Consider the following 13,400-nt stretch of genomic DNA (forward strand, 5'->3'; position numbering starts at 1 on the left):
CCCTGGGAGAGTTATTCCGAACAGACCACGATATCAGGATCAAGCCCATCAGAATTCTATATGATTCCGCGCGAGAATACTAAAGCTCGGAATGACTGCTGTCTTGTTTCTGTCACGCGCCGCTCGCTTGGATCGACGAGAAGCTTGCGTGTCCTCTTCACTGCGAAACTTCATTCACATGAATATATTTCTCCTCAAGTCCTTCTGGATCGTCTGATCGCCCAGTCCGTTCGAGTCCGCTCGGTTTCGCCGTGACCATCAAGCCGCCGAAACACCTCGAATTTCAGCGCCTCTGTCAGAGCTATTCGGAGCAGGTATGGGTCTAGAATCCTCGTAGGTGTCCGCCAAAAGAAAGCAGCCTCTCGAAGGCCTGACTGGACATCACATTTTCCCACGGTCGAGGTCTCCGGCACGGTAACGTATTTGTCGCTTCAGGAACACCCAGAGATATAGGGAATTTTTCTTTGTAATGAAACTTGTGAAGCGTGAATTGCGATCTGGCGTGATTCCCGTCAATTTGGATGCTCTCAGTAATCGTCGGCGTCGTACCAAACAAGACGACATTTTCCTCCCGTCGGAACACCGAGATATCCGGCCGCATCATCTCTGATGATTATCTTTTTGTCGACTTATTCAAATCTCTGGGGCTGTTTACCAATGAGGCATAGCATCCCTGAGCCCAAGCCATTGCCTCTCTCTGTGCGTAAGACCGTGGATCCCACGGGGGCGAACAAAGCGATTTTTACGAAAGGGTGATCTCTCGATGCCCAAAGTGTATATCCGGCGCGACGGTAATCGCGGGGCCGACTGTATCCCGCAAGGCAATCGTCGAGCTCGTCGCGCCGACAAGGGATCCGACTGGCTGGCGGATTTTGGACGCATATGCGATCCTTGAAAGAAACTAGTTTCCATCGAGGCTTGAAGAGGCCCCTGATTTCGCAGATCAAGGACATGGACGCGATGGCTCTCTCAAGTCTCGACGTTCGGCTTCGGAATCGTACTTAATGTCTTTCCGTTTTCCTCAACTCTTATCAGATGAGGAAAAATCCGGGCACGAGCGCGAATTGCGGGGAGAAACTTGATCTGAAACACCGAATAGTGAACATCTGAAACAATCGCGACATCGCCGAAGGCATCGGACGGTTTTTTTCCTAGCTCATCCCGTGACAAGCAAAAAAAAACGCATCCACGGTCATATAATGTTTTCCCTCAGTCAGAATCGAGCTCGCGATAGATTGCGAAAGCAAGGAAGCTCCGTCCGATGACTCTCCCTCTAGCTCGGGAGGAACGATTCGCGCGGCTTCCGACCGATTTTCGCAATCATCACGAGTGCTGTTGACGGCCCGTCAGAAACGGAGATTTCTTCGTGTTGCGCTGGATAGGGTTCGGCTAATGGCTCAGCCGTCCCCTCATCGTCAGCGTTATTCGATCACATGGGAGAGACTGCAAGCTCTCCGCCATCGAAATGTAAAGGCTGGTCGCTGCCCGTTCTTTCCTTTGTCTAGATCTGGCAGTTTCTGAAAGTTTCCCATCACGAAGGACAAGCTTCAGGCCTTCCGCGGAGCTGTTTGTTCAAAACCTAATGGAAATCTAGCGGAGCTCGCACTGCAATCGATAATTCTCGTTAGTGTTAATCAATGAGCGTCGTATATCTGTCGGTCTGTTCGTTCGTGACCCTTCCCGTGAGGTCTTCGAGGACAGAGACCGGCGCCAATCTTTGAATGATTGCCTCGGGAGTGAACGCTGATCATTCGATGAAGTTGCGTGTTCACGGAGTATCGCGGGAGACAACACGATGCGTTTCGGCCTGGTAGTTACCGCTCTTAGAAAATTCTCGGTTTCGATAGCAAGTCGCTTGCGCCGAGCCATGAACCTTTGCGAGGGTCTTGCTAAACAACTCCAACGGCTGCCGTAAGCCGTGGCGCGGTACACCCATGGTCAGCTTCACTCTCCTGTGTCAAGTCGCCTTCTTGCAGTGCGCATCCTGTCCCCACTGCGAGCATTCTGCGAACGGATTATACTTTTGCGGCGCTACCGAGGCCGCTCGCTTTCCACAGTGACGTCGCGAAAATCGGAGTGAGAGTCTTGGGCTGACTTCGAGTCCACTCGTAATTTTTTCCCCCATCATGGACGTACTGGCTGGACTCTCGCGCTTCAAGCTTGGAGTCTTGATATCAGTATGCCTGTGGTCCTTGTACTTTTGGGGCATCCTCCAACCTGTGTTCACGTTCGCGCCGCTTCTTGCTGCGATACCGACAGTGACGTTCCTCAGTGAAGTTATCAGACGAATCATCGAGTATCATCTGGGAAAGCGCACAGTTGCAATCGGAAACGATGCTGTACTCATCACTGGCTGCGATACTGGATTCGGATATCTCCTCAGCAAACGACTGGCCGATAAAGGGTAAAGATAGAAGAAAAGCGTACTGAAAAAGAATCACCTTCGGGTTTCTCGATCGGCGCTGGTCATCGCAGCTCTTGAAATGAACAAGTGGAGAGCACCTACTCCGCGATAATAATCGGTGATCGCGATCATGGACTAGAAATACTACTTCTAGATATTTATTCGTCCACAATCGGCTCTGCTGAATTGACACTCCTAATCGTTCGGAAGGTATACTGTTTTTGCGGGCTGTTATGTGGACAATGGCGCGGGAGCTGCCGAGCTCCGCGAATACTCATCGCGAATCCAAGTGCTCAACATGGATGTTCGATCCGATGATGCCGTGAAGAAAGCAAGATTGCTCGTAGAAGAGAAACTCGCTGGACAAGGTGAGAATTTGATAAGATTATGGGTACAGCACGTGAGTCTATGGGACTATTCGGGGAAACTCTTCGACTTCGCATACCCCATGCCCTCGGAGCTTCGAGACAACGCCGCTATGTATGTGCCCTCTCGACACCACCGAGAGGAGGAGTCGACCCGAGAAACCGTCCATCCAGGCGATATGTATCTCACGCATCTTGATTTGGTAATAGTCAAGGCTCGCTCTGCTGGGACTCTCTCGGAGCTCCCTCCCAGAGTTCGAGATGATTGTGGAGAGCGATGAGATTGTTTGCACTATTCTGAAGGGAGATCCTGACACAGGTGCTCCGATGTCTACAGACTGTTCCACTTTAGCTGGATGGGCTCTTCTTTAGTTTGGGACAACATTAGACGCAATGAGCTGGCTACTTATTGTTAGATGAGCTTTCGCGCAGCGACAGAGTCACCTTGTACCCTTCGCTATGTGATTGTTTTGTCGAGCAGCTCAGTCTTATTCACACGGAAAAGTTTGTGGGTCTCGTGTCCTTTTCCTGGAATCATTATACGCTTTGTTCATTCGGTACCGGCATCAAGTACATCGGGGAAAATTGCTCGCTTCTCGGGTTCAGTTGCCCTAATGCCGAGCAACCGACGTTAATTTACTGTCCGGAACGGTCATCGCTGCTTAGCTGAGGGAATCTCACTTCATTTGGTCAGCTGGGACACCTGCGCAAAGTCGAGCTTTCGAGCACTGTTACGACAGATGGCCCATCTCACTTATTGTTGGATGAAATACTGGGAGGTGTCTCGACGGATTCCAGTTTCATGATATGATACATTGGAAGGGAGGGGCGAGGCGAAATTTTCAGGCGATTCGAGCGTTTTTCGATGATAAGGCGATGACTACAATACGTATGGTCTGATCGCGCTTCGCCTGGGAAAATGAAGGCGACTCTCTGAAACGAGCTCAACTCCTCAGAGCTACAACTACATTCCGCTGTATGAGCATCGATGGTCACCTGCAAGCCTTCTCGGGACACATCATGGAGCGACGCGATCTCCGTTTGAGCTCGGCACTCTCGCTCCGAACGCGATCGTTCATCTCTGGCCAGACCTCGATAGCTCCGGCGATAAGGAAGGAATCAGTTGTGGTCTGATGTCACTGCCGTAGTTCTGGAATTTATTTCATCCCTCCATTGCAGCCAGCTTTCTTACATGTAGTCCTTGGTGAGTTGAACGAGTCTGAGCCGAGACCTTGCATCGCCTCCAGATTCCAGAACTTCAGACGGTCGGGATAAGAGCATCGCTGAAGCCAGCCTTCATAGGAAATTATTTCATATGCCGAAGTCGAATGAAGAATATTCATCTCACCTACAGCGTCTCGAATACCGAGAATATGATGCATGTTAATGAAGATCGTAACTATGCAGGACCGCGGGGGCGTGATCGCGAATAGTTAGGCGAATAATCACTATAGACTTGATCTCGGACATGGAATCGGGCACCGGAGTTCCGCTTAATCGAATGGCTCTACAGTATCACTCACAGCACCCATCAGAAACGGATCTCAAGCCGCTAATTGCATGAGAGATGACAAGTCCGAGTCAGGAGCGGCCCCTTGACCCTGGGTCAAGTTCGGTGGATATAACACGAGGGCTCCGATATTGGAGACTCGAGGCGCCCCATGTGCGCTCGGATCAGAACGGAATTCCGTGTGCTTTCACCGGACGCTGCTCTCCTGCTAGCCCAGACCTTGAGCCCCGATGAGGTTTCGCCAATTTCCGTGTTGCTCAGCCATATTCTAGTCTCTTCCCCCTGTGAGGAGGTCTCCTTTCAAAATGTCATGCACACATCTTGTCTGGCGCCGCCCTTCGAGACTTGGCTTGCGGAAGTCCGCATCGTCGGATCATTTCCGCCGGCGAGAGCTTCCTGTGCACCATTCCTGCTTTGGCTACCTCAGAAGAACTCAGGAGCAAGCCTCCGTTCGAGCTGAGGTGAGCTCCAACTCTGAGAGGTGCTTCCAAGATTTTCATAACCTAACGATCAATAATTATTTAGTCAAAGAAAAATGACTCTTGCTCGATGCAGCCTTATAGCTGATAATGAATGCATGCATGTGATCGGTGAAGCTGAACACTGAGTCAGTTATCGTGACCTTACTTATCCGAATACGCTCCGAGGGGCCGTGACGGGAGCGCCAGTCCCGGGTCGTCACTCCCAAAGTCAGGCGATCACTCCCCCCCTTCCCCGAGCCTTCCTGTACTCCCCATGTTGGAGCAGGACCCTGGTATCAATCCGTCGCTCCCTCGATGCATTGACCGCGCCCCCATCGGAGGATTCATGGATCCGCCCCTGGCTTCGTCCATATGAATATATTCTCGTGGAGTTCTGTTCCTACGGGAGAAGATGCCTGCTCATTTTTCTACAAAAAAAATAAACAATCCCAGTGCCAGTGTTTTTCATCCGAGAAAGCAAAATCGCAAAGTAACTACACAATTGTGATGAGTAATAATCGGGTCGGAACATTGTCGAGGCAGAAAATGGGGCGAACGCATGCGCGCCGCTGAAGCGAGTTCCGTCTCTCACAGGTTGGGCTCTGAAAAGGACTCATCCGCTCGTTGAGTCAGAGAATTCCGGACTTCACTTTATCTTTGCACTGTAAGATGAACCTCGCGAGTGACGCAAATTCCGCTCGTATATCTGATCTTCTCTGTAGAATCTGAGCCGCGATCTCATCACTGATTACTAATCAGTGATTAGTCATCACGTCATCAGAGGTCAATCGAGAGATTACCGGTCTCATCATATGCGCTAAGCCAATGGGGTAGGCCCCGAAGACACGCGTCTCGAGCCCCACTCGCGCAGAATCGGTGCTGCTTCTTCGGGGTCGATGAGGGAGCGTCAAAAGCGATGAGCTGTCGATACCATCCGATGCCATAATGATTCTTGTTCTTGACAAATTCATTTCAGGACTTTGGGCGGTCGTCGCGAACGCTGGGATAGCCAATCATGGACCGCTAGAATGGACGAGCATGGAAGAAATTCACAGCATATTCGATGTTAACACTTACGGAGTCCTCAGGACTGTCAAAGAGTTCTTGCCACTCGTCAGGAAGAGGAAAGGTAAAAGCCTTGGAACTCTTGGAGGATTTCTCCGAATCCGAGGCGAGAATCGTTACATGTTTCCTCTTCTCAGGCCGGATCGTTGTTACGACGTCCATGCTCGCAACGCTCCCGAATCCATTAGTGATCCCATATTCAATGAGCAAAGCGGCTGTGCGATCACTTGTCGACGGTCTCCAGAGAGAATTACGAGGTTTCGGAGTCTATTGCAGTTCTATCGAGCCCAACTACTACAAGTGAGTTGAGTTCCGACGGGAATGCAAGGAGTCTCTCCGGAATCAAGGGAATCACGGAATAAGCCTCTTGAAATTCTTGTGCAGGACCAGCATCGTAGAGAATCGTAGCATGGAAGATTACCACAAGAAGTTCGCTGCGCTCGACGAGAACCTGAAGGCCGAGTACGAAGGTTTCATGGACACTTGCAGGAATTACTTGGACGGCGTGAATTCCTTCATCATGTCGGATAAGGTTCGATATCATTTTCAATGACGAGGCTCCGATCCTTCGTCGGTCGTGACTAGTGATCGTCCATGAGCTCGGATGAACTACAATTCAGGAGTCTCATTTCGATTCCAGATTGAAGAGCCCTTGAACGCTTTCGAACATGCTGTCTGCTCTGTCCGTCCGCGGCCATACTATCTGGTTGATAGCCCAATCCTCAGCTTCGGGAGAGAGCTCCTAAAGCATCTCAATGTCGAGGTGCTCGATGCGGTTGTGTGCTCATCGCAATACTTGGGGGGCTTGAAGAGGAGAATATGTCCGAAGAAGTGATATGTTTGTGACGAATGAATTCCTCGTCGAAGTTAGCGACGTATACTCGCATCCCAAATAAAAAATGTGCTACTGTTCTCGTACGATGAGTCGCGGGGATATCGCGATAGGGAATGAATGCGCTCAAATTATAATTATATCGAAGTATTCCTTTCGATGGACGATTTGTTTTCGTGCCCTACTCTGCATTTTTGTCTCCAACACTCTGAGCTGTGCTCCGAGACTGAAGAAAGGCCGTGTATCCTTGACCACAGTGGGAATCCCTCCCGTGGTTCCAATGTTTGAGGTTCTCTGGCCGTTTCTCGTTCCCTTCCGAAACCCAGCTCTGCCGTCCCTCCCCCCCTCTTGAAGCACGAGGGAAATTCAGTCATGTCACATTCCATGAAAATTCAGAGACACCAACACAGAATGCCTCGGAATGATGAGTCTGAAATTCATTTTCCTCGTCGGAGAAGCAGTCAGGGCCGAGACTCTGCGTGCGGGTCCTGCAGGTTCCGTTCGGGAGAGCGATTCTCAAGACACTTCCCCGAAGAGTAGTCAACTATATAATCTCTTAGGGCTCCATCAGTTAACTTGTCCGTCTATCTTGCGCAGGTGCTCTGTTTCTGCGGCTCACAGCCTCCACACCTGAGGGGCTGGTCGGAACTCATGTCGATAACACTCCTCCATAAGAAGAGTATGGGTGAACTGTGGGGGTTCCTTGAGGCAGGAGTCTGTCGGATCATCTGACGGACGAGTCGGATCATCGGGGCGATTCTGAACGGGCTGAAATCGACTTGAAGGGATGTTTTTCCAGCCGTCGAAACCCAGGTCCAGGGCCGTGCTCCAAAGGTGTCAGAACTTTGGGCTTCTCTCAAGGAACTCGGGGGTCGGATCTCAGCCCGAACGTCCTCGGAACTATCGGGGAGAGCTGCTTGTTGTCCAGGAGGTCGAGCATTCATTTGTGCAAAAATTGATGATGGACAGTGATTACCGGCGTGATGTCAACCGGAAGCGCTCTTCACCGTGGTTCATCCGTTTCAGATAGAGAGAATGGACAAGATAGAACAATATCTCGGGGTGTGATCGGGCAAAATCCCATTGGCGGATCTCTGCGGCTGAGCGCCGCTATCGACCGCGATTCCTGCGGTCCTGATCTTTGCACACCTTGAGAATTGAGCATACGAAAATTGTTCGGTACGAATATATTTAAACCTTAGAGCTGCCTTTCCTCTCTGCTGAGGGTTATCGGGGGTTCTTGCGTCCTCAGATCATTTTCCGAAATGTGCTCGTTTGGCAGTAGCTCATGAACATGCCCTTCCGGCATCCGGAGGCGACATCGGAAGACCCCCGATCGACGCCGATCAGTTTTCGGCGATGATCGTTATCTGACTCTAACGCGATTATCTCGAGAGTCTGGACGGTATTCCATGAAATTCCATTCTTAGTTGAAGAGGTTGAATACTAGCTCGGAGTCATGGCGCGAGATCCGGTATTTCTTACACCTTCGTTCTCCCTGAGATATGTTAAGACAAAGGAGAACAAGTGCCTGTTTCCAAGCGTCCTTATCTACGACTTCCTCCGTGAGCGTTCATCGCGCCGCTGTCGGCGCGGCTAGTGTCAACATGACTCTTCCCCATGAGAGTTGAACTCTGAACTCACCTGGGTGGCTGCGGAAGCGTGTAATTGGTCCTCTTTTGTGTTCCACATACGAGCATAATCCGTTAATTGACTATTCTGTCTGTTGGCATTATTAGAAATGGAATGGGTTGATGAAAAATCACAACGACGTCGTATGACCTTTCTGCCCTATCGCCGGCGGATCTCGGCCACCGAGGGGGGAGTACCCCGCGTAATTCAAAGTTATGCTCGTGATCTGGTCGATTCCGTCAACCAGATGACGTTGGACTGCCGCGGACGTCAAGAAATATGATTGTAGCGGAAGGCGACTTCGTTCTCGCCGGGAGTGTCGCTCCAATCTGCTGGTTCTGTGAGGTGTTCATGAGTTCTCTACTCGAAACTCAGAGCCGCAGCGCGACACATGGGGTATATCTCCGGGAAAACCCGTAGAAGGGATCGATATCTATGTCTCTTCCAACAATCCTCGTTCATCTCCACCTGATGGATCTTTCTCTCATCTGATAGTACGACGTATTCAACGCGACTTCAAGATAACGCTAGTCTACCTTTTTCCGTCCATGGCGGTCATTCTACTTTGTTTGCATGAGAACGCAATGAGAAGATTCTTCCTTCGATCTTATCTCCGTGCTGGGCCTGGAAGGTTAACGTTTGTGCGGCGCCGGTGAGACGTAATGTTGCTCACCGCGCTCTCGAACGTGCTCGCTTGACGTCATCCGACAATCAAAAAACCGAAACTGAGGTTCTGGTCTATCCTATCAAGCGCGAGCTGCTAGTCTGCGGGAAATAAGACCCACGAGCAGGAAATCATCCCTGACATGGAATTTTCTCGTAGCGAGATTTTCACGATCCGTAAGTACAATGCATGGTAGAGCAGGCGAAATTGTCAAACAGCCGAATACGTGTTTCACGACATGTACGAACGACCTCCCCGTTTCAACAATAGAAAAATACATGGGCAGACAAGTTGCTGATACTCGACCATGACGTTTCTCGAAAATAACTCGACGAGATCACCGGCAGAGGAACGGCGTTACATCGTCGGTAGAGGAACGGTGGTCTTTGAGACCCTGCGCAGTGGTGGCGAACCTGTTTTCGCTACTTCAATCGGGATCTCTAGACAATTTGGCAATCATGCGAGGAAACGACCTCAAAATTCGAGCGGTGTCGATTCTCACGCGGATCGATCCCAAACAGATGCAACGACAAGAGCGCGTTCAAGGTCCGAGGAATCTCTGAGCTTCGAACGAAGATAAGTCGATTCGAGGTAAGGCGGCTGAACCCGCTGCGCTGATTTCCCACGGTGTCTATGCGATAGCGAGAACTCAGTCTCATATTGAGTTCAGTCTTGATATCTATGCGGCCGAATCCTAAACACCGAATCCAATCAAGATTGAACTTTCGGTCCGGGGGCGGAGCTTTCGAAAATCTGCTGCTCACAGGGGTTGGCAGAGAGGAGGAAGATGGCAGAGCTTGCTGATAGCGACGGACCCTCTCCAGCGGAGGAGGATGTTTCAGGGGAGGCTTGTACCTGAGAGATTCACCTGTACCGTCCAAGCATACAAAAGTACCGTGATTCACATCCAGATCATCAAATCACTACCGTCAGTCTCGGAACGTGCTAGACTCACTGTCACCTTCGTGAACTCTACTCGACCAAGCCGTTCAGTCGGAAGGATTTTTGTCTGCGATGGCGAACAGGACCAAGCCGGATTCGCTGCCATGTTTCGGTGTGGCGTTCTCGATGTTGATCTACACGTTCTTCGCCATGGCTGTTCTGAAGTCTTCTTCGGTGATTTACGTGGGCTCGATGCAAATGCTCGACCTGACGAGAGAGCAAGCGTCTTGGCCGGCCACGTTCGCCGTGATGCTCTCCCAGCTTGCCGGTAAGTTTGGTTTCAGCTTTGGGAATCGGTGGAGAAGTCTGTCAGACCCTGTCCCGGAGAAATTTTCTCTGTGGAATTCCGGGGAATGTTCCTTCTTGAAAGAGTCGTCAGAGGCTTCCCTTCTGGTGGGATCAAGTCTTTGACCACGAAATTGGGATACCTCCGCTTCCGCACAGAGCTCACACCCTGGAGTTCGGTCACTTGAGGAAGAATCATCCGTTTCAGGTCCCGCCTATGGATATCTGCTGAAGAAGACCTCGGAGCGTTTCTGTCTCGTTTTAGGAGCACTTCTGTGCTCTCTGCCGATGATGGTGGCCGCCCTGTGGGCAACCGAAGCCGTTACACTTTGTGCTCTCATCGGTGTTATTCAAGGTGAGTTTGACGCGAATAGAGCCCTCGAACGCTCGCTCTGCGCGGAATTAGGGGGACAACGATGAGGCACGCGAGGAATCGGCTCCACCGGTTCTAGTTCGAGAGCGGGACGGGATTTCCGATTCGCAGAAAGCGCTCCGCTGGCTCAATTCCGTACACATCCGCACTGCTGCGTAGAACGGGAGCTGGAGATTAAAGCGGAGTTTCTCCCTCCAATCTCCTCGTACAGCGATTCTAATCGAGCGAGACCTCCCGAAAAAATATCGCGGTCGGAACGGGAGTCTTGTCATGCCATGGACCTAAGGAGCCTGACTGAAACGTCTTCGGAGAAGAAGCGGGAATCGGAACACGAGGTCCGATTCCCGCTTCCGTTGAACCTCGGAGCAGAGATGATGTGACGCTCGAGGAATATTGAAAGTAGAGCTCCCCATTTTCGATCCGCATCTTAACATATTTTCCTCGTTTCCTCGATTACAGGACTCGGATCAGCTTGCAGTGAAGTGATTCCGTTTGTGATTCTCATGCGACACTTCCAGAAGTATCGAGGAACGGTCATATCTGGAATGTACATAATCACCGCCGTATCCGGTTTTGCGATGCCCGTCCTCTATGAGTACATCCGACAGACTTACAACTTCCGAGTCTGCCTCTTCGTCATGGGTGAGTGGTTCAGAATTTGACGCGGAGTCCTAAGGAAAATGAGCCCTCGACGAAGCCGGACGGGGCTCCTGATAATTTCCGAGCAATGTATTCTTGATGGTGCTAATAATGATGGTAGGCGAAGCAATGTATGACCGTGTTTGATTTCAGGCGCTGCGAACCTTGGCATGCTGCTTGGGTGTATTATCGTTGATCGTGTCCCCGCGGCTCCTGAATCCAACGTCGCTTCTGGCGCGCCCGGGTCAGGCTCGCATTTCTCAGAGATCAGTTTGAGCACAGATAACTATTTGGTCGGAAGCATCCTGTTGAAGAGCCATGTAAGCTGGGTCTCACTAAAGTCAGTTCCACCCGATTCGTTGATTGGAAACTACGCTCGTCGGTTGTCCAGAGGAATTTTCAATGATCTCATTACCCCAATTTTCAGCAAAGTCACACGGGCTCGTTCCGCGACGTTGAGTCTCTGCGGGAGAGGAGGCCGCTCGTCAATTCGCGACCTAAGCCAGCTGGAGCGGTTCTCGATGCGAGCAAAAAAGGCCGGCTTTCTCTGGGCTTCATTCACATCACCATCTCGAGGTAAAAAAAATAGTTTGGAGACAAGGGAAACTACGGCCGTCTTGAGAATTGATTCCGGAGAGATCTCCGCCATATCGTTTACCTAATCTCAGCTGATATTTTCCAGGGCGGCCACCGTTTTCACGCTCGCAGCATACCTCTTGGTCATTTTGGATTACGCGACAGATAGACATCTTGATTCCGTGCAAGGTGTTCTCATTCTGACCGTGTTCACCATAGGGGACTTGATGTCGCGGGTTCTGTCTGGCTCACTTATCGACCTCCGACTGTTTGCTCACTCCTGGCTCATGTCGGCAACCTTCCTGGTGCAGGGCGCCTCGTACCTCCTATTAATTTATGTCGATATTTATGGAATGATGCTCATAGCCTCGTTCCTCGTCGGCCTGACTGGAGGCTGCCGAAATATCCTAGCGACGGTCATGGTCACTGAGGAATGCGAAGAATCGAGTTTGGCGCTGAATTTAGGAGTCATGAACTTCGTGACCGGTATCACTATCGGCTTCCAGCCTTACTTGATTGGTGAGTTTCGATCAGAACACCTGCAGAATGTGTACGCTCCTCCCGTGAATGCTCTCCCTCTTGATGCCCTCAAATAGTTAACCGGCTCTTCACTCAATTCATTCAGGTTACATCCGTGATACGCTGGGGAACTACGAACCGCTATTCTTCGGCTTTGTGCTCGTCAACTTCGGCCTGTTCGCAACGTGGTTCATCCATGTTTTCTGCGATTTCCGGAGGCGCATTCAAGACCGCGTCTGAGGGACAGCTCGGACCAAATGTATATGCGACTTCTCCTCCATAAGTCTCGAATGTTCACTTCTGTATAGAGCGAGCCACAAGAACACCTGAAAAATATAAAGTCGAGAACATGTACATATGTCAACGCTGTCAAGCTTATTCTTGTGAAATACGGCCGATGCATCAGGGGTGAGCAATTGTCCTGGATCCACAATCTCAAAATCCCCAAGGCATCCGAGGTGCGACTTGTGCGAGCTCTGAGAGGGTTCTTCCAGACTGGGAAAGATTTTTTTCTGGACGGAAGATCTCGCCCCCGGCGTCAAGTAGGCGATGGGGGCGGAGAAGACCGGTCCGATCGGGATCAGAGCGCAACGATCCGACGACTGGCAGCAATGAGCTATCCCATAGGCGGGGCGTCGAGCTGGGATATTCCTCGAAGAGGATGATCGCCCTCGGCAGGGGTTACGATCAAGATTACCTTATCCGTATCTGAGAGGGCAAAATCGAAAAAGATGAATCCGAGAGTTTCAGAACACGTGAACCATGTATACGGCTGTACGGGCCGTACTCTCCGGAATCGTACATTGTACGGCTCCCCCTGAGAGCGAGCTAGGTCATAGCCGTTTCCTGGCGGCTCCCGAGTAGCTGCTCGAGTTCTCGGAACATCTTATCGTTAAAGTAGTGTTATCCGAAGATCTTCGTTAGAATCCCGCCCGAGGGCTTAGAATTCACATCGGAATGATGCATAAGTCGAACATTGTTGTTGCCGCTTCTACCCGCGCTGCTGCTCGCTCCGGAACGAGTTAATCTAAAGAAACTCGCCCAGTCTGTAACTATGCTGTGGCCAATGCCACGGGGCTCAGGCATCCTTTGCGGCACGAACGGCCCACCTGCCCTAGCTCCATCTACGTCAC

The 13,400-nt window shown here is 50.9% G+C and overlaps 2 protein-coding genes across 2 annotated transcripts; both read left to right on the plus strand.

The window, feature by feature from the left end:
• Positions 1 to 1,984: 1,984 nt before the first annotated feature.
• Positions 1,985 to 6,779, plus strand: LOC100904421 (short-chain dehydrogenase/reductase family 9C member 7). The gene is made up of 6 exons (XM_003743850.2): positions 1,985 to 2,404; positions 2,615 to 2,772; positions 5,717 to 5,869; positions 5,943 to 6,105; positions 6,190 to 6,337; positions 6,446 to 6,779. Exons 1-6 carry the CDS (start codon positions 2,127 to 2,129, stop codon positions 6,638 to 6,640), a joined length of 1,095 nt encoding a protein of 364 aa, XP_003743898.1. The 5' UTR covers positions 1,985 to 2,126; the 3' UTR covers positions 6,641 to 6,779.
• A 3,071-nt stretch (positions 6,780 to 9,850) lies between these two features.
• Positions 9,851 to 12,626, plus strand: LOC100904565 (uncharacterized). The gene is made up of 7 exons (XM_003743851.2): positions 9,851 to 10,143; positions 10,369 to 10,515; positions 10,993 to 11,175; positions 11,326 to 11,492; positions 11,600 to 11,748; positions 11,855 to 12,267; positions 12,374 to 12,626. The coding sequence occupies exons 1-7, from the start codon at positions 9,948 to 9,950 to the stop codon at positions 12,505 to 12,507; spliced, it is 1,389 nt and encodes a 462-aa protein (XP_003743899.2). The 5' UTR covers positions 9,851 to 9,947; the 3' UTR covers positions 12,508 to 12,626.
• Positions 12,627 to 13,400: the final 774 nt, after the last annotated feature.

This window comes from Galendromus occidentalis, unplaced genomic scaffold, assembly GCF_000255335.2.
Source record: "Galendromus occidentalis unplaced genomic scaffold, Mocc_1.1 scf7180000077451, whole genome shotgun sequence".
Classification (NCBI taxonomy): domain Eukaryota; kingdom Metazoa; phylum Arthropoda; class Arachnida; order Mesostigmata; family Phytoseiidae; genus Galendromus; species Galendromus occidentalis.